This window comes from Durio zibethinus, chromosome 1 (genome assembly GCF_047325235.1).
Source record: "Durio zibethinus cultivar Kanyao isolate XHJ-2024 chromosome 1, ASM4732523v1, whole genome shotgun sequence".
Lineage (NCBI taxonomy): Eukaryota > Viridiplantae > Streptophyta > Magnoliopsida > Malvales > Malvaceae > Durio > Durio zibethinus.
The window spans coordinates 34,552,644-34,574,244 of record NC_143162.1 but is presented as its reverse complement, the minus strand read 5'-3'; the positions used below and the strand labels follow the sequence as shown (position 1 = coordinate 34,574,244).

Sequence of the window (21,601 nt, the reverse complement as noted above, 5' to 3'; positions counted from 1 at the left end):
CCAAAATCTGTAACCCTTTATCACTCATGTGTGCCAGCTTTTTATGCCATAAGTTTATTGAAGCATCATCTTCAACGACATTTACCTGATTATCATTCAATTGCAACCATGTCTTATACATTGTGCAGCATAATTTTTCTCTTGCAACTATCATAGATCTTTTGAGAAGCTTCCATTACCTATTCTTTTATCAACTTTCATATCCCTCATTATCAAAGACATTAATAGCAAGCAAGTTCATTCTCATATCTGAAATATGTCTGACATCCCTCAAAGTCAACATGCAGCCTGTACTAGTTTGTATAATAATATCATTAATCTCAACAATTTATGATACACTCTTATTTTTCATCTTGGTATAACCAAAGTTTCCTACTTTGTAAGTTGTAAACAACTCTATTTTAAGAACACAATGATATGCCACTCCTGTGTCAACTATTCACTCAATGCCAGGATTACTAACATGATTACAATCACTATGTGTACAAATCAAAGTAATTGAATCACTATTTGAATTCACTGTTGTAATATTATCATCATCTGAACTCTTACTTTTCTCATTTTTTCGCTCTTGCTTCAAGATTTTACAGTGTCGTTTTATATGACCTACCTTATCATAATGAAAACACTTCATTTTATATCTGAACTTGGATATATGTTTAAACTTACTACGACTTTTTGAGTTTTGATCTCTGTCGATGTTTCTACCTCTGTTCTCCGTGACCAGAGCTTGATTCTTAGGGTCTACATTTTTGTGCCTTACTTCTTCATTAAGCATATTGTCTTTTACTATCTCCAATATCACATTATAATCAGGAGCTAAATTAAAAACAATCACAACTAGAGTATTCCAACTGTCTGATAATAAACTTAAAAGAAACAACGTTTTTATTTCATCATCTATCTTAAGCTTTATAGTAGTCATCCGATTAAATATATCTTGAAAATCATTCAAGTGCTCTGTAACAGATCGTTTATCCCTGTACTGTAAAGTTACAAGTTTTTTAACAAGCATAACTTTATTCATAACTATTTTTCTCTCATACAATGCTGCCAATTTTTTTCAAACAATGTGAGCATCTGACTCCTGGCTACATGATGGAACATGCTGATATCAACCCATTTTTTTATTGTAGCCAGCATCTTTCTGCCTAGCTTCTTTTAGCTTTATCTTTCATATCTGTTGGTTTAATCGAATCACCCAATACTAGTTTATACAAATCTTTGTAGTATAGATGATCCTCCATCATAAGCTTTCAAATTGAATAATTCGATACTGTCAATTTTATCGTGAAACCTGTATCACCTTTCACGATCTCAAACAGAATTTACTTCTGTCTTGGGTTACTTCTGTATCAATATCTTAAAATAACTCTCGCTCTGATACCAATTATTGAGCCTGAAGCAATAATCATAACAATACAGAAGCAATATATCGCAATAAACTCATAGCAATAGACAACAATCAATAATAAAAAATATAAAAAAAATAAAGCACACTAAGATTTACGTGAAAAACGCTTAAGTGTAGAGAAAAAAATCACGGATCACCAAAAAAATTTTCATCATATGCTTCCAAATTGAATAATTCGATGCTGTCAATTTTATCATGAAACCTGTATCACCCTTCATGATCTCAAATAAAATTTACTTCTGTCTTGGGTTGTTTCTGTATCGATGTCTCAAAATAATCATTGCTCTGATACCAATTGTTGCACCTGAAGCAATAATTACAATAATACAGAAGTAATATATCGTAATAAACCCATAGCAATAGACAATAATCAATAATAAAAAATACAGAAAAAATAAAGCAAACCAAAATTTACGTGAAAAACCTTCCAGTGTAGACGAAAAAATTACGGATCACTAAAAAAATTTTCACTATCAAATAATGGATATACAAAGTTCTTCTTTAGCTAAAACTAGAGTTAATCAACAACTAAAGAGACAATCGAAAAAATCTTATCAAATAGGTAACTCAACAAATATACCATGGATTTATTTTTAGAGAGCTTCAAATCCGATCTTTACCGTTCAAAATGTAGAACTCTAAATCATAAATATGTTGATAAAATTTTAGCTCAATCGAATAATGGATCGACTTTTGTTATACCAACTCTCTCTTTTCTTTTTTCTTTTTGCTTTTCCTAACTTTTTTTTTCTTCTTGATTTGCGATATCACCTTAAAATAATCTCATTTTTTTTTTATTAAGCAATTAAGATTCTGTGTAAAAAAAAAAAAAGACCAAATAACAGCATTTACTTGATCCAAAATCAATTGTATTGGGCTGGACCCATTTTTTTAACAGTTTTCTTCCGCAAGTTGGACTCATCCTTAAGAAATTGGGATGGTTGAAGAGGTCTTGCATGTTGACATCTGTTCTACTATATTGGAGAAAGAAAGCGATTTATTATTTCCATTATGTTCACACTGCCGACACTGTTAATTATTTTTTCTTGGAGAACGGAAATGTTCTTGTTACAAAATACATAAGCTTGTTTGCTGGAAACCAATTCGCATATTTTCCCCATTCAATTTCAAATATTTCAGGGTTCAGATGGCTTGTACGGCACATGGTTGTAAAGAACATAATCAAGTTGCAGTTTCCTCGAAATTTTGGAGTATTGTCCCGTAAAACAGAATTATTTCATCGATATTTTCCTCATTTGATGAAGAGGAGAGATGTGATCGGATAAAATTTTATGGCCTACCAAATTTACTGCCATTGACTGAACAAAGTTTCATTCATACACAACGGAAAAGACAGAGAAGCTAACATGAGGACAGGTTTACCTGTCAAAATAAAATTATGAACACTTCTGCCGACTAGTTTGTTAGTGAAAAATTGGATTTCTGTTTCCCAGTCTCTTACCGTCTCAAATAAAAAATATTATTTGAATACTTCCCCGAGGAGAATATGACAACTTATCCCTTTATATTACTAGGCTTGAGCCAATTGACGTTTTGACATTCATTTTTCCTTTAAAATCGAGCTCAACCTAAGATTCATTGTTATTGAGAATACAGGGTCCCCAGGCCGAAACAAGGGAACCACCGATTATGACCCTATGCGCGTTGGAGGTCTATCAACCCCAATATAATACACGTTAATTACATATGCCAGAAAATTGGGGGAAGGTATTCTCAAATTTTCAAAGAAGAAATAGGACTAATGTGAAGGAAGCTATGGTACAATTTTCAAAGCAAGTGGAGGGAAGGGACATATCCTCTTGAATGGTGACTCCCCTTGCTAGAAATGCTGTATCATGAGCAACTAGTTATCAGAGTTGTCATAAACGGATTGAACCACGGTCATATGATACACCCATTCTTACATTCCTTGGTGAATCAAACCCTTGCATGGGGACTGACTTGGTGATCAAATCCACGTTAAGTGCTTGAGGTGCAGCTGGTCAATTTTTAAAATCTGAACAGCTTTGAATTATCATGTCAGAGTTGCTCCCTGAACTGAAGAATTGTCTGTAGGATGCAAGGTTGACAGATGTGGTTGCTGCATATGTGAATCATTTGCAAGACCAAGAACAGCAAGTGTTGACCTGCCAAAATGTATAAGCAAATGGTTAACGAGTACCACAAAAAATCAAATAAATACGAAAAACTTGAACTAAATACCAACAAATCTAATGAAAGCTTGAACTAAATGCAAATTGGTTCAGGAACACGATACATCATGAATTCTCCCAATAGTATTTAGGTGAAAGCATCTTATGATCCAATTATTTGTTCACAATGCCTTGTTAATAGTAATTGCACTAACGCAAAATATAAGCATTCAGAAAGATCTATGAAATTACTAGTTGAACCAAAAAGAAGAAAAAGAGTAGAAACCAGTATTTTCTTTCATTTTCTTTTCCAGTTTTTGACACAGCGAAGGTTCCCAATTAGAATCTACAGAACTGTACCTAGGCAGTGAACCTTTTGTGGTCGGTTGGCTTGCATAGGCAGCTAGGGAACTTCTGAGACTACCATATTTATTCAGTGCACTTTCAAGCTGTGGCGGGGGTAACTGCAATTACCAAACAGGAAAAGAGAGGTGTAAACCTAAACATAATGACCACAGAGCCACAGGATATCCTTATGCACTTGGGAAAAGGGGAGCTTATATGTAGTAGATCCTGCGTTACCTGTAACAATACAGGAAAAGAATGTGGTTGTGTCTGAGCCACACACTTCAAGAACCCAACCCACAACTTTGGCATTCTCCAGACCTACACTCAACAAACAGACAGAATATCAGTTGCCCCCCCTCTGGCAATCCTATTAATAAACTAAACCAGCGTGATTGTGCAGTTCTGGTTTCTAAACCTTACAAGGCAAATGATAGGTTTCGTTACTGACCTGTTTACTCACAAGTTTGGATAGGATTTCCATGACAAAATCAACCTGGATACAACACGTAATAGGGCTCAGAAAATCATTGGGTCAATCTTTGTATCATTCTCTGATTTCATGGATGACATGCATTAGCAATGGCTTTTCAGCGTAAAAAAATAAAAAATTCTATTCAATAAACCCTTATTCACACAATGAAAAGAAAAGCTAACAAAATCAACACAAAAAACTTGATCATGCAGTCATGCTCAGTTTTGGAATTGTGAATCTCAAAGAGGCTCAGCCAGAAGTTTGTAGCAAATGATTCAATAACAGATAACAACGTTAAAATATGGTATTTTTTTTTTTTATCAGGTCAAGAAGGTTGAACTTGCACAAACATTCAAAAGCAGATTGAAACTGCCAGACAACTTTTTACTAGGAAGTGGACATGATTTAGAACCAAAATGAGAATGAACTGAATAATATTAAGACTTACCAGGGTAGGAAAAGCATCAATTGCCTGAATAACTGTTCTCATGAAAAGTAGAGGAAGGGGGATCTGATCAACCTGAGTTTTATCAAGGAAAGGAAAACATTACTACAAATATATAAAAGAAAGGTATGAACCCCAGATAACAAAGTGCATATACATACCATCTGATTCAAGGCCTTTGCTAAGACCTGCTGTGTGAAAACCGTGCGCTGTTCAAAACAAGCTGAGCAAGCATCTGTTATCTGGAAAATTTTTAAAGAACCATACAGAAATATTAACTACGGGAACAGTGTAGAAAAAAATACAAGCATCCATGAATCCTCAAAATGAACAATGCTTTGCAGAGTGTAGTGGTCCAAAGTTGTATTCCATCTATTTGGTTAAGTATGAAATTAATCTGTTTATGCACACGTGGGGTACAAAATATCATTAATAGAGCCAGTCAATCAGGAGGGAATAAGTCTATTTGATTAGAAAAACCTCAGATCCAGTTGGAGAAACAACATACCTTTTTGAGTGGAGGGCCACCTTTTTCAGGAATGATGTCATGGATGGCAACCAACACTTCGGCAGGGGTCAAGGCAGGTCCAGTATGAGCTGAACCCTGTAAGAACCAAGAACCAAAGAAAAACCTTGAATTACAATGTCTTTCTACAAATCAACATTTTAACTCTTAAGACTTAAAAAATAAACATAAATTAGGACTCAACTTGATGGATACTTTTACCAGCTCTTTTGCTTCGGATAGAAAAAGAAAGGAAAAAGTAATGTCTGGATTCAGATGCAACAAATATTGCTGAAAATTTTGAACTTAAAAACTAACTTTTGCGGATAGGTTCCCTTTAAGGCACATCTATCATGTTTCAGTATTGTCATTTGTTTACTTGTTCTTAACCAAATATAATGTAATTTTCTATAGTAAAATTTGAGAAATGAAAAGGGAAATATAAAACCTCTTAGAAAAAGTGCAACCACAAGGGACCTAAGTTTTGAAAGTAAGTTCACTTTCCCAAGGAGAACAAACTAAAACCAACATTGGAGTTGCACATAAAGCTCCAGCTTCATGTAATGAAAATGCACAAGTATGATTATTTTCAGATGATGATTTCACAAACCAAATAATAATTAAGGTCCTATAAACAAATCTTGGTGAAGGAAGAAATTAAACTCAAGATGCTAAAATCACTATCTTCAAGATTTGTTGTTTTTAAAAGTGCATTGTTTCTTCCTTAAGAATTATAAAATGACATAGTAATATGAAGTTACTTGAAAGAGTACACAAACACACAGACCTGACATGTCCTAACAATTTGTGTCTACAAGGGGAAAATGACTAATAAGGAAAAACATTATCACAATTAAGCAAAAAAGAAATTAAAATAATTGCAAAAATAGAGCATCCACATTTACCTGTAATATGTGAGCCAGTGCAAGCTGGAACTTTTCCAATGGAAGGTCAACAAGCCGAGGGAAAATAGGTAACACCTGAGAAAAGTTAATGATTATAGTCAACTTGAACAATGCCACTTTTTCAATTTTAAGCTATTTAGCTGAAAGTAGGAGTCATTTCACGGAAGTGTAATATGAAATCAGATCAACACCACTAATAATTCATCTTTTCTTTATGTTTGAAATGCTCATACACAGTCATGCTAAGTGATTAAACAAAGAAAGAAAAAGAGGAAAACTCAGAACAAACCTCATTCTTGGAAAGCGATGATAACATTGGAATAAGGATGGTAGCATCCTGCAAGTAAACAGTCATAAGCAAGGGTTCATGTGGCAGAAATATAATAATAGGAAAGACAGTAGGATAGAAACCTTCAGCTTAGTTTCATATAAATGCTTCACAGTAGCTACTAAATCAGGAGAAGGAGTTGTCTCTTGAGTCAGTATTTGCAGCACCTTGCCAGAAAACAAAACCACTATCAGTGTCATTCAAGAATAAACAAAAGAAACAGAGTTCCAAAGCTGAAATAGATTTTCACAATGGAAATGGAGATAGAGGGCCTACCAGTGTCAAAAGATTTTCACTTCCTTGTGGCGGGTCAGATATTATTAGGAGCAACTGGGAATAAGACTGACCTAAGGCTCTTATTACAATAGGGATATGGCGATGAAAAGCCTGCACCATTAACAAATAACGAGAACAAATGAAGGTATCACTAACGGTTATATTTATGATGAAATAAAGTAACAACATTGCTGAAAAGAAAGTTCAATTATTCAACCAGAACATTGTTTCTCTGTAAAGAAAGTATCCTATATCCATGAAGGTTTAATGGAGCAAGTGACCAATCTAGACAGAATCTGGCAGAATCTCCCAAGTTTCTTATATAACTAGACATATGGATTGGCAAGTATTTATGGTTTACACTTCCCATATGAAGGTTTAAAGGCAGTCATTGATTCTCACAAAATTTCACAGTTATGTATTGAAAGAAAAGAGAATTTCACATTGAACCCTACAATTTCACTCAGCTGGGCTTACATTCAACAAGGAGGTAAGGTAAAACTGGCACCAACCAAGGACCAAAAACAAAAAGATTGAACTTCATGATAACTTGACCTAAATTAAACTCAGTCTTGATTAACAACCAAAGACCAAGTCACACTACAACTTATGCGGGTAACAAATGCTGTTACTATATTACTATCACAGGATCAGGTGAGAAGTTACAAAATCATGCAATATTTTCAGTGAAGCTAAATAAACCTCCCATCCACCGGAGAACAGATTACATGGACAAGCAGCCTAATCTAATCAGTTCCTAATAATTAAATGATGAACAATGTGGAAACAGACGAGAGATACCTGCTTTACAATTTTTGGTGCTCGCCCATAAATATCAAATGAAAGTTGAAGAAGACTAGGCTTCTGAAAAAAAAAATACATTAACATTACACAGACACACACCACAAACAGATGTAAAAAGACAGAAAGAAACAGTCAACAGAAGCAAACCTTTGTGCATAAAGCAAAAAACAGAGAAATGAGTCTCTGAGCTTCAGGAAAAGACACTACTGAAGCACTATTACTTGTTGATTCTGTATTCATGGAGTCAATTTCAGAAGCTCTGGGCTCTAAAAGTTGGGAGCCACTAGTAGATGTGTCCCTGCTTCCAACCTAAGGAATTTTCAGCAAGAAAAATTAAGTAGAGATAACAAATTTAAGACTGGCCAAAAGTACACATTTTTATGAACCAGGACATGCAGAAATGTAGGTTGAGCAGGTCCTTGTACTAGACTAACAAAGATGATATATGCTAAAAGATGGCTCAGATTCTCAGGACGAGGCACGCAAGAGAACTCATAAAATAGAACTTGGCAGCAAAAGCACAATACAGTCCATGCAGTTTTTAAACCTTGAAAATAAACAACAAAAATTGCTAATAACTTATGCACCAAACACCATCAAAAGCCCTAATATACTAATCCAACTTTTATCTCACAAATACTACATAATGGTCATAATATCCTTATCAGGCACCAGCTAAATATTGAAGTTTGGCACACTTGGAAAAGTAAACAAGAAGGGGCTTTTAGAACATATCCCTAACCTCCCTTTCGTCTCTTTCATCAATGGATCCAGACTTTAAAAGCACTGCACCTGCAGCATGTTGATCCACAGCAGACAGCAACATATTTGTTGCAAATTGCTCAATTTCCCCGGATATGTAGCTCAGCTGATAAAGTTTGTTTGCTACCTGAGCAATACAAACTTAGAAAACTGAGAAAGGACTCATCTTAGCAATAGAAAGCCAAAATCTTGAAAGGCTTGATAGCAGCAACACAGGATGTTATTATCAAGGAAGTTCTCTTACCAGCCGGATAGCTTTGCCTCGAATGTCATCTTGAGAATGAACGGCACACTGCCATCAGGGTATGAGTAACAAATATAAGAAAGCAACAAAAAGAAAATATAAATCATGAACAGAAACACAACTGAAGTGGGACTAAATGCATTCTATGATGCTTCACCACTCCATGTGGAAAATTATAGCCTAGAAAATCTGGAATGATATTTGTCATGCAAGTGTGGACCCTCCTACTGTCCCACAGGTAAACTTCAACAATAATAAGGGAGAATAAGACAGGCATTCAACAAATGTAGATTAAAGCATATAACCAATGAACATTTTGTTACTAAACTTTTGTCTTGGCCAACTTACCTTCAATGCTATACCTAAGCAGACTTGACGATTATTTGGACGTCCCAAAATTAAACTCCACACCACACCAAGGCCCTGTGTCACACGCTCAGCATCACGAATCTCTTTCCCAGTAACATCAAACACATCAGAATAGCAGAGATCATCTAACAGTTTCAACGCAGAGTCAGGCAGAAATGGAACTTCACCAAGAAGTCTGCTAACTGACTTGTCTGAGGCTGGAAAAGCTTCCAGCAAAGATTTGACCTGAAGCAAAGTATATTAGATAAATCCATTACTCAGGAAAAAATGATTACAAGGTTGGGTCACTTAAATAAGAGCTTACCACTGCCAGGAGAAATTTTTCATAAAGCACAGCAGAATATGAAGAGTTATCAATGGAATTTGAAACGGTGAGAGAATATAGATGGTAGAGAACTTGCAATACAATCTCGTGACCCTGACAAACATCACAATATAACATTATGTTACAAAAGTTTGAAAAGGAAGAATCAATATGTAAAAAACAGATATGTAATATAATTTCAGGATCTATTGAGCCCCATAAGCTCATTGGACCAAGACAAACAGCCTAGAACCACTATATTTGAATGTCAAAACAACAATCCTTGAAATTAGTACTAAACATGGATAACATCCACTATAGTAGGTATTGAGATCCATCAAGAAAATAAATTGAATAAACAAGAAGATTGGTTTCACACTTTCCTTCTAGACCAACAAATAAACAAGAAAAAAAATCAAGTGGAGGTAATGAAGACCAGAGGCACAAAGACTACACAGACAATCAAACAAGAAACAAGCAACAGCCATCAAACCAGAATAGATTAGTAGGATTAGCACACTGTAAAATTAATACAAAGCAAACTATCTGGCCAAACAAAATACCGGGTCCCAGACACCAAAGAAGCATAACACCAAAATTGATCAAACAAAATGTAAATCATGTGATAAACAGAACTACACAGCTGATTATGTGTGTGTGTGACAGAGAGATACTTTTCAAGCTATTATACCACCCTCTAGTAAATTTAAAAAATGTAGAACAAAACAAAAGGAAGATAAAGGACAAAACCAAAAGCACAAAAGAAGTAACAAATAACAACTTGAATACCTTTTGTTGTTGATAATCCACAACAATTTGTTTTCCCAACATGACAACAATGTCATCATCAGCATCAATCTGAAAGGAAACATAACCACGTGATTTTGTATATGTCATTTGGCATAGGCACTTAATAAAACATAGCACTGAATGCTATTAGTCTACAGATCTGAAATTTGTCAAATCATCCAACATAATTGTAGATGTTATTCATAGTTATGCAATGTAGTGAGTTTTCAAGAGCACAACTTTCAATGTAGGAGCATTTTAGTAAATAGTCAAGTCTAGGGCATGGGAATATCAATTTGGGATATGGGAAAAAAAAGAAGAATGTTAGCACATCCAGAAACGGAGGACATTACTTCAGGATATCCCTGAAAGGAAACTAATAGTTTCACTTTGGGACAAAGGTGCACATCTTTAGAAGGCTTTTGATCCATGAAATTAATTTATTTCAGGTTACTGAGACACAGATCTGTCATTCTTTTCCCGTTATAACTTGATCAAATCAAACCCATGTTATCCATAACCATAAGCCTAAGAATCCCTTATTTTCTTGAATCTATTCATATGAAAACACACTAGTAGTTTATTCCAGAAAAAAAGTAATACAGGTAGATCTACCTCAAACCTGTCCTATGTTAATAGTGGTCAATAAACAGTGCAAAGTGAACAGCATATTCATGAAGCACTTCAACTACAGTACATTAAAAAAATGGAAAAGTTTATACTATAAAAGCTGCCATCAACCTATTGGCCTTTGAGGCAGACTGCTATCCACAGAACCTTTGGCACGCTATCTATTTAATAGTTGAATCTCACTCCCTCTAAACTAGGTGCTTGTCTCTCTTCTCAAGTAATTTTAGATGGTGAAGGGAGAGGGTTTGGGCACACAACTCAAGCAGGTGGACAGAACAAACTTTCTGCCTTTATATAAAAATCTAAATCTATTATGATAATTTGCCATCCAGACATTATGCAGTATGTATACTGTATACTGATTTTAAGAAAGCATTAGCAGTTTGCAAAATAACAAACTTCAAGACTAAAAACAGTACAATGGTAAGTCACAGAGAGAGAGAGAGAGAGAGCAGCAGCAGCAAACATTCAGAGAAGAGAGACAAACCAGAATATATAGCCTGTTACCTGACCAACCAGCCGAGCAAGTAATGCCATGTGCATTTGGTTACCGTCTGACCAATGAAGATGCAGGTATGATTCAGCGATCTGCTGAACTGCTGATTTTCTCACATTTCTTTTCTGCTCTTCAGTTAGCTCAACATATAGTGGTAACACAGGTAAATCCTGACCAGTTTCATCCAAAGACGATATGCTTATAGAAGCCGGGAAATTCTGATCAGACTCTGGAAAAGATGATGCATCAGTCTCATATTTCACCTTAGCATCTGCCTTCATTTCAGCTGAATCTTCATCAACCATATGAGATGGAGAAAGTGCAGGATTGGAAGAAGCCTTGACCTCTAGCATGGGAACAATGTCTTCCGCACCACCCAGAACATCCCCTTCAGGAGCTGGTTGCTGAACACCAGAAACCATTGGACCTTCTACCATCTTATCATCACTTCGGATGTTAGACATTGAATGCACAGGAGGATTTTCAACAACTGGCACTGAAAGAGGCTTGCTAGAAATAGAACCATCAAACTCAGCCATTGCAGTGCCAGTATCCTCCTCCAGAACAGGTGGAGATGGCACTCCAACAGATACAGCAGCCCGTCGTGGATCTAGGCGACGGGGATCCTGAAAACGTTAGTGTTAACTTCCATCTCACTAAGTGGAATTATAAAAAATCCTAAAACTAGGAAAGGTTAATATTTTAAAAAGCAACAAATGATGACAGACAAATGTGGTTACCCTTCTTGGGTCACGTTTGGCATCTGCAGGAGAATTATTGGCAGCGGATGTATTCGATATTGATGAGCTGGTTGTGGCAGCTGAACTAAAGGGCAATTGTGCTGTGGAAACAGGAGGGTGCAGAGAATTTGGAGCAGGAGGTGGCACAGCTTGAGTTGGACTATTTACATAAATGGCTTGTTGAGTTATAGGCAATGCCCCAAGCCTTGTTAATGAAGGAGGACTTTTAGGCAAGTGCCTCATATTTGTGATGACAATATCAGCCAGTAGATCAGGATGAATTTTTGAAATAAGAATTTCAAGAGATTCAGCACCTCTTTCTCCTTCAGCAAGTAAAGCACCAATCATTGCAATCATTTGCTCAACAGGAGTTAAATTACCATCCGAAAGAGGCAGATTAGGAGACAGGCCATTAACAGAAGCAATATCCTGCCCAGAATCATTTATTTGAGTGGGTGACATTGAGTGGGAATTGGGACCAGAGCGAATTCGCTTGGACACAATCTCGAAACTATTTGTTAGTTCTTCATTATCCTGAGGCATAGATCTTTTCTTTGACAAGTCCCCTAAAACATATGCTTGGCTTGACGATTGATCATCCTGTCAAACACATTTTATTTGACATGAGAAACTGGTAAAAGCTACCAAGTACTATCATGTACTTCTTACCACTCACAGAAACTTATTACTACTATAATGTACTAAACAGTTTTTCAAAAAGATCATTACCCTGCCTGACTGAGTTTCCCGTGAAGAACGCTCACTATTTTTTATCATCTTTTCAACCTGTCTGATGACCTGATCAGCAGCATCCCCAGCATTCATTGCTCGTAGAACTCTAAGCAATCTGTCTCTTGACTGATCATAAAAAATAATGCCCAACTTGTCAGGTACAAGAGCACTGAACAACCGCTAAAGTTCATAATTACTGGCCTTACATGCATAAGTTTCATTTTTACATTCAACAAGCCAGGAGTTGTCAACAAAACCTTTGTAATACATATTTCCATTGGCCTTTTGGCCTTTGAATAATAATTCCACCAATAAAGCAATCAGTCATTTAGTGAGAGGATAGTAAAGATAATTAAAAAACCTAAAGTATTAGAAAACATTGAAATTCAGCTGCCAAATTCTTAGTGATTTGTATAATATAAATAAAAAATTAATTACTAAAAATATAATTTGCTCATGTAATTGGTATCTGCATTGTCCAAAGTTTCTAAAAAAATTACCTCTACAATAGCTGGATAAGTACATCTCAGGAATCCCAAAAATGCAGTTCTCAAGGAATACTGAATATTGGCATTATGCAATCCCCTCATTGTCTCAAAGTTTGCATTAAAATCGAGCAGTGAAGACAGAACAGTACCATAGTGGAGGGGTCTCTTCCTTGCTATGGCAGCTAGACTGTCAAACAAAAAAGGGGATTAGTTGTAGAAAAACAATAATAATAGTAGCTCTAGCAGTGGAAAAAGAATTCAAATTCCTCAACCAAACAAATAAAAGAATGAAAAATGTAATAGGTGAGATCTATAGCTATTTCTAGACAATAAAAAAAGAAAAAAAACATAGAGTTAATATTTGAGACATCTTGTTAAATGTGGCAACTGGTCACAAGTCCAGGTCAAGGTTAGCTTCTAATACCAATATCGAGGGTAAGAGTAGCACCATAGAACAATTAAGAGGAAGATCATTTCCAATTCACTAATCTTAGAAGCCCCACTTTGGTAGAACCATAATTTAGCTAATAACCCCTCTCCTCTCCCCCCCCCCCCCCCCTCCTTTTCTCTATCGCTCACAGAGCTTTTAAGAAGAATGTAATCAGACGTACCCAAGCCCAAAGGAAACCAGAAAAGCAATTGCACACAGTAAGAACGGCAGAAAAATAAAGCAACACATTGTAACTCCAGAACAAGATAACTAAGAAAGGACTACAATAAGTATACAGAGACCTTCGCAACAAAGAAGAGAAAAAACCCTAGGTTAACCATCCATTATTGACATAAATATCTGTTTTAATCACTAGCTTTCGTGCAAGAGATAAATAACGTTTCCCTGAAATCAACTATTTATTTCAAAGCTCCCTGTCTCCCACATTTTATAATTTGCTCTGATAAACCACTGCAGCAAAACCAAGCTTTCTACTGACTGTTTCCAATACTTTCCAATAAAGCTCTCTATAGATCAAGCTAATTCCCCGCATTCATCCACATTACATCAGCAGAGCAAACATTTCTTTAGAATTGTATTTGAACTGTCATCGATAATAGACAGAAATAAAGCATAGAAAGCCTGTGACAGCAAATACTTGACCGTGGAGTGTACCAACCAACACCACCAGCAAAGAACATGTACCAACCAAACACCATTGCCCTCCCAACATCTCTTACGGTCGATTGTCAATATCACTGTTATCATAGCAACCTCCATCATCCATTTGATCACTGTTACTCTAAGTGCTTCCACACAAAACACCCTTTTTAATAATAAACTCCAAGAACGATGGATTTAAAAGAATTAAGCCATTTTAGGTTTTTTCAGTATATATTTCTAGATTCTCAACCAGAGATGTCAACCAATAGTCCAAATTGAACATGCTCTGACTAGGCAGGTTAAGATACAATTTTATTAATGAAATCTGCCTCATAAATGCCCAAAAGGAACATCATATGCATAACCAGGGAAAAGGACAGAGAGAGGCCTTCTTCCTTATGCTTTCTTTACTCCTTTATATTTGTTAACAAACCAATAAAGAATGGCCACACGTGGTGAATCAAAAGAGTAAATCCTTGAACAACTCAACCCTAATCAGAAGTAAAAATAATAAAATATAAATCTCCCCTAATTATGAAATGATTGACTCCCAATAACATGCTATTGAGATTAGTTCCCGTATTCAACAAGCCTTGCATTTCAAGAACACAGTTAAGATATCAAAGAGGTCAAGTTATGTCTAAAAGCATATTCATCACTCTTTTAACTCATGATCTTGATGGCACATAAAGCAGTCACTTTGTTGCCAACTGTTAAAATCATTTCCCCACAGAAATACTCAAATGGAATGCCCTTTAAAACATCATTAAACTCAAGCAACTTCAGACTTGAACACTATAACTTCATGGTTATTTTAAGCTACATAAAACATACATTCAAGTTAATATACAGAGACATCAACTAAAATAGAAGTCAACCAAAGGAGTTCAGGTCAGCATTGTTGAAACATACACACATAACATATTATGGAAAATAAAATGTTATTATTACCCCAAATCCAACAGATGACAAGAATTACAATCCAGTAAAAGTATTGGAGAGAAAAAAAAAAAAAAGGAAAATAATACATTCTACTGGCAACATTGGAAGCAAAATTTTTTCATGGCATATTAGCCTCCAGTTTTACTGATAACTAGAGGAAATTAACCTGCAATGCAACTAAAGGAGGTATTTGGTCATGCATCACAATATCAGCAGGCATGCAGCCAACCCTTGCATCTACAGCCTCAAGGGCGTCACACAAAAAAGTATACCAAGAAATCATAAAATGTTAGGTTTTACTCTGATTTCCCAGAAAGAAGGTGCCTCAGTGGATGCAACCACTGAAACCCTGACGAAATAACCTTTAACTTACTAAAAAAGTTTCCCATATAGCCCCTACGCATATCTACCAACAAAACCTGTTCTATGTAGCCAATCAATACACAGAAGACTTCAGCACAAACAAAGACCAACCAACAGATGCAACATCACATAAATAAGTATCTTTTATAAACCTTCTTTCAAATGTATCACTCAAAGTTCCTTATGGTTCCAACCATCATAAAAAAATCTAAATTATTTCCATGTTGAAACTGCAATAAGATGCCTTCAAGAATTTTCAAGAATTTTCAAGTTCATGTCTAAGTATATCATAGAACCTAAGTACATACCATGCTCAATATTGTCAATAAATTACAATCCAACAGATTTGACAGACAGTTCAAGGTATTTTATCTTTTTGGCATATAATATTTTCTAACATTTGAAGTAAAGCTTAGTATTTGCTACTTATAAACAAAATATTTATTCTAATAAAGGCTTTAAAAGTGCAAAAAAGTTTCTTTGACCATTTCAAAGCCTGTTTATTCTTGATCATTCTGGACAGTTAGGTCCACCAGCTATTCAATATATAACACAATATCACCCATCTTTCCCACCTGCTATGTATCCCATAATGTAAACAATTAGGATCTCAATTTAAAGATGCTATCCTTTAAGAAAACAAAATAGTGAATGCACTTATCACATAGCCACCAAACATGCATGCAAACCTGCTCAACATACAAAAGATGGTGCAACCTGAAAACTTCACTGCACTTGGATCTAGCAATACAAGTATTTACATGCCCAAACAAATAAACTGGATATTAGTAGCAATGGACCTATGAACAAGCCGGAAGTACACACCATCTCATCCAACAAAAATTTTGAACAATTTTAAAACAAGCTTGCAAGTAACAAGATTGAGGGTTATCTTTCAAATTCTGAAATCTCTTCTAATTCTCTTTGTTTCTGGCAAAAAAAAACCTATTATATTGTTAAGTTGTGAATAAACATAATACATTTTTCATCTATATGATAAAAGGTTGGAGATTAAAGTGATATGAAGAAAGAAAAAATTGCTAAGATTAAAGCTAAGAGGAAATTCGGTAGTTTTGACAATAATGGTACAAAAATGATTATGATGCACTCTCCCTTTTGAAAAATAAAAAACCTCCTTTACAATGACAACCTATAAAAAGTGTACATTTGAAAACAAAAAGCAAAAATTCTGAGTTATTTGTTAACATTTTTTTTAAATGCTTAAAAATGCCACTCCATGGATAATAACTTAGGACCACTTGCCCTAAAGAAAAACCCTTACACGTAACCAAAATGCAGAGAGAAACAGGTTGAGACATGATGGTAAGTGTCACTGGTTATACTCAAAGATTTCCTTGACAGCAACAAGTTGTGCCCATACAGTGCAGTGCATTCCAAAGACCCATGTCAAAAGAGGGTCAATCACTTACCTACCAAGATAAGTAATTACAAGAAAAAGGCATTTAAACCAATATCCTAACAGCTGAAGAGCTTGCAGAGAACGTAGTCTTAAGTCTTACTGTTGACCATAAAACCAACAAACTTAGCTCCATGAAAAGAATGCAGCATCACAACAATAAGTATAACAAAATCTGAAACCAAAAATTGGAAACATGGCAGATTTAGCGGGATAATCCCCAGTTAAAAAAGAATTTTGATTATTAAAGTATTTAATGTGCATCAACTGTTGTAAAATAACCAATACATTTTAAAGTAGCTTGCACATTTTAAGCTGTACAAATATACAGCAGAAACCCAAATAATAATACTGTCTCCCTAATAATAGTTTACTGCGTTGCCTGATCACCAAGTTTCTCAGCATGAGTTGACTGACCATTATATCCATCGCTTAACCATTCCTATCATTGGCCAATAGTGCTTCATAGTACGCATAAATGTGAACATTGTCTAGCCCTGTAACTCTGAATATCTGAACCAGCAATGCAGCAGTATCCAAGGCCATTAACTCCACAAAAGAGAGATGGACAGCATACTGCGATGGTATCACAAACAAGCAGTCGAACTTGTACTACAACCTGTTTCCAAGCTTCAGCAATCCCTCCAAAACTTTTAAAGATGGTAAAATATAGGGCAAATGCTAAATGCAGTGCAGTCCCCATATTATAAAATTTAATATTATTTGATCAGGTATGGATAGTAAATGGTATCAATAAGTCTGCATATGGAAAAGTAGCATTAAAAGACACTGTCACTTCCTAGCTTGAAAGTGCTCTTCAGATATGACAGGGAATGACATCTCTTTGGACTCAAAAGATAAAATAAAAAGGAAAGCACAATGAAGCTGCAAATAAAGCTCCCAGCACTAACATTAATGGGAAAAACAAAGGGCAGTTTGTACAGCATTATTGACCAACTGAGATTTGATACCGACGCTTATCAATTCCAAAACAAACAAACAATTTTTTTTGCAATTCCATTCAAACCATCATATGTCCTAATCTAAGAAGCTAAATAATCAAAAATAGTTAGCAATATCATGTACAGTTTCATGACCCTCTCACGATTTTAAACTCCACATTTCCAGATTTTTTCAAAAACTAGGCAGTGAGAAGTATTCACAATAATGCTGCAATGAGAAAGAAAACAAAGAAAACCATAAATTCAGAAGAAAAAGACTCAAACTGTAGAATAAATAAAAACAATTGACTAATGGTGACAGCAAACTCACCAATAGACAACAGTGATTGTTACACAGCCAGGGAGACTATTGGCTGATTGCAACATGTCCAGTAAAACGAAAAGAGTCCTGTTTGCATCTGTTGTTAGCGCAACTGGATCCAAAATAGGATGACCACCACTTAGCCATGATACATTAAAAGTCCATCCACTTCCTCTGGTAACTAGAGAAACATTAAAAGAATAAGTTTCCAGAGAAACCAGCCACTAGAATATATCAATATGGAAGTTCCATGAATGACATAAAAAATTGAAAGTCCTACAAATAACCCAAAAAGTCAAACACGGCAGTATGGGCCTTAAACCAAATCATGTCCTAGAGAACTTTGAAGCCTTAACAATGGGAATGCAATACCTTCAACAAATTTTTCAGAATCAACGTTGTCAGCTGTAAAAAGTAAGACATATGTCTCCAAAAATTTCAGCGCCAGCAACTTTGTCCCAACCGGACCAGGCTACAAATTTAAATAAAAGAAACATGGATTGCAAATGGTTAGTAAGTTGTAAATACCAAGTGCTTTAACTATAAAATTAAGTAATTCTCAATACACAACTAAATAAATTTACAGAAGAGTTACAGAAATGAGGGAAAAGAAATGAACATGAGTATACAAAAACCATCAAATACTACTAGTCAAGCCAACAACTAGAGCCCCCCCCCCCCAACCCACCCCCCGAGAAAAAGAAAATAAATAAAGGGAGAGAACAAATAAGAAAAGACAGCAAAACATATTTTCCCTTCTTAGAAGGACCAAAATTGACTTCTCATCCTGCTTTTCAGAACCTTCAAATAATAAAACATCAAGAATAGCAATCTTTTCGCCTTTTAACTGCATCCCAAAAGCACAATCTCCTTCACCAATTTTAAAGAGCCAATTGCTCACATCAAGGCTCCAAGTTATGCGCATTATAGATGCTAGCTGACAGTTAGACGAATAAGGAATGCCTCAGGATATGAATTTTAGCACACAAAACTTTTCTCATGGATCCATCACCACCTCATGAATAAACATTTAATTATTTGCCCAACTCTCACCTAATAAGTGTTAAGAAAGAAATTCCCAAAAACTTATGGTTTGTCATTTTGATCACACATCTCATAGTAATAAAATACCTTTCTAACATACAGGTTCTCTATATTGTAAACATTGACATTAAAAAAGAACTAATTTCCAGTAACTGTTTCTTATTGCTAACCTTAAGAAGCTACTCATATAAAAGCTTCCTTTCTGCAAGTCCAGCCACCCAACTGCTTTCCCCAAGTGAAAGGAAGACAGAAATAAAAAGAATGGACTTATCCAATATTTTATTAAATGAATGAAGCCCGTCAGAACAAAAGTGTTGTTTGATTTTAGTTTGCAGTGATTTAAGGTTTCAACCGTGTTTGGCTACTCATTATGGGCACCACTTAATTGAAAATTCTACTTGAAACCTGCCAAATGTTTTAAGTAGTTAAAACCTTAATGCATTCTATCAATAATATTTTAAAAAACTATCATTTCATTATATTGCCCATATGTTTTAATTAAATTTTCTTTTATGCCATTTTTTGTAACTCTTGTAGATTTAAAATCTCTATTAAACTATTTTTTTTTCAATAAACTCAAGCAAAATCTATATAGTATTTAAATTTTCAACAACAAACCAAACAGTTTTCATAGAATTAATTCAGTACTAAAAATTCAGCATCTAATATTTCAATTTATCAAACAGTATCTAACCTGGTCAAAATATTACAATGCCGTCAACCACTGAAAATTAGCAAACAAGTTTAGAATTTGGAAAGCTAAAGTAAATATAACATACCTCCAATGCAATGGAAAACACGCCTTCCTTGAACCTAACCATCCACGTCCATAGTTCTTCAAGCCACCGGTCAACTTTGCCATGCTGCTGAAACTATAATTTTTAGGAAAAAGTGAACAATTTTACGTGTAGATAAGAAAACCAGATAGTTTGACAGATGAATTGAATAAGAAAATACAAAATGTGAGATAAAGGGATCCTATCATCATTTCTTTGGAGTTAATTTAAATTAATAATGAAAGCACACATTCACTAAGTGATTAAACATACTACCATACACTCAAAATAACTTGAAAAACAATAACCAAAAACCAGCAGAAATCTTTAATAGTTCAAAAAACGTGTCCAAAATCTAAAAGCATTGCACTCAAATTCTGCAAGGAGACAAAAAACATTATTGCAAAAGGAAAAAAATCATTAAAAGAATCCAAGTTAGGACTACATGTTTACTTATAAAGGTAGAAAGTAACCTGTAACACCATTTCTTCCAAAACGTTACAGAAGAAATTTCTGCCACAAGCAATAGATTGACGCACAACATCGGAGTCAGCATCCCTCAAAAATGCTACTAACACAGGTACTAGTATAGAACAATGATCTATCGCTTTTAATGCAATATCTTCAATTATCCTGCCAACCATAGACAAAAACGTAAAACAAAATTCCAGGTACAATATTGGGAACCTAGCAACACTTTATCAGAGGACAAAGTAAAGCGATCTTTTCTAAGCAATTAGATGAGTAATTCATAAATTTAACACAAAAATTTCCAATTTTTCACAAAGTCAAAAAACACGACAGACTGAAAAATGCAGGTTATTAATCAGCCTAATGTCAAAACAAAGAATCGAAACAGTTAAGCATGTAGTGGCAGGATTTAAAAAAAGAATAAAAAATTGTAAAACATTAATACAAACATAAAGAACGAGCAGAATTAGGGTTTGAAACTCACTCGATAAGAAATTTTCTAACGAGACTGTAAGGAGAACGCTGGAGGTCAGCGAGGTAAGGGAAGAGGTCGGCAGCAAAAGATGAATCGAGAGAGGAAAGAATATCCTTGGCCTGTTTAAGAGACGACAGCTTCACCGCCAAATCGGCGTGGTTATTCGCGGCGGTGAGGAGAGAAAGGGCTTGGTCTCTAGAATCCACAATGACCATTGCTTCGACTTCCGCCTCGGCCTCCCCCTGAAAAATTTTGATCGATTTTGGGTGGGAATTGTTGGAAGGGCATAGGGTTAGGGTTTTGAGGGGTAAGGGGTTTGGAGGGGAGGGTGGAGTATATCAAAAATTTTTAGACGCCACAGAGATAGAAGAAAATAAAATTTTAGAAAATTATGATTTTTTTTTTTTTGTAAATGGGTGTCGTGGCTCGTGGGGAACATAGGGTTTGAAGTCGCCTTAAGGACATGGGGTCAACGCAGGCTTCTTGCATTGCGTTTTTGCTAACATGCGCCCCTTGGTAAATTGCGACTTTTATATTGTTTTTTACAGGTTAA

The 21,601-nt window shown here is 35.3% G+C and overlaps 1 protein-coding gene across 11 annotated transcripts; it reads right to left on the bottom strand.

Moving 5' to 3' along the window:
* Positions 1-2,920: 2,920 nt before the first annotated feature.
* Positions 2,921-21,413, bottom strand: LOC111312499 (uncharacterized). 11 transcript variants are annotated; one of them, XM_022912806.2, is made up of 27 exons: positions 21,058-21,413; positions 20,576-20,735; positions 20,106-20,198; positions 18,655-18,754; positions 18,292-18,463; positions 13,217-13,391; positions 12,714-12,842; positions 11,985-12,584; positions 11,256-11,870; positions 10,119-10,187; positions 9,330-9,443; positions 9,005-9,250; positions 8,657-8,704; positions 8,393-8,539; positions 7,798-7,959; positions 7,648-7,710; positions 6,847-6,957; positions 6,654-6,737; positions 6,532-6,579; positions 6,243-6,317; positions 5,341-5,436; positions 4,994-5,074; positions 4,836-4,907; positions 4,364-4,408; positions 4,150-4,233; positions 3,928-4,031; positions 2,921-3,561 (listed from the first exon to the last, which is right to left on the bottom strand). In XM_022912806.2, exons 1-27 carry the CDS (start codon positions 21,261-21,263, stop codon positions 3,450-3,452), a joined length of 4,011 nt encoding a protein of 1,336 aa, XP_022768541.1. In that variant the 5' UTR covers positions 21,264-21,413; the 3' UTR covers positions 2,921-3,449. The 11 variants fall into 11 exon arrangements, 9 of the variants coding, with proteins under 9 accessions (XP_022768541.1, XP_022768543.1, XP_022768544.1 ...); XM_022912808.2 differs by having other exon boundaries at positions 20,106-20,192; XM_022912809.2 differs by having other exon boundaries at positions 20,106-20,189.
* Positions 21,414-21,601: the final 188 nt, after the last annotated feature.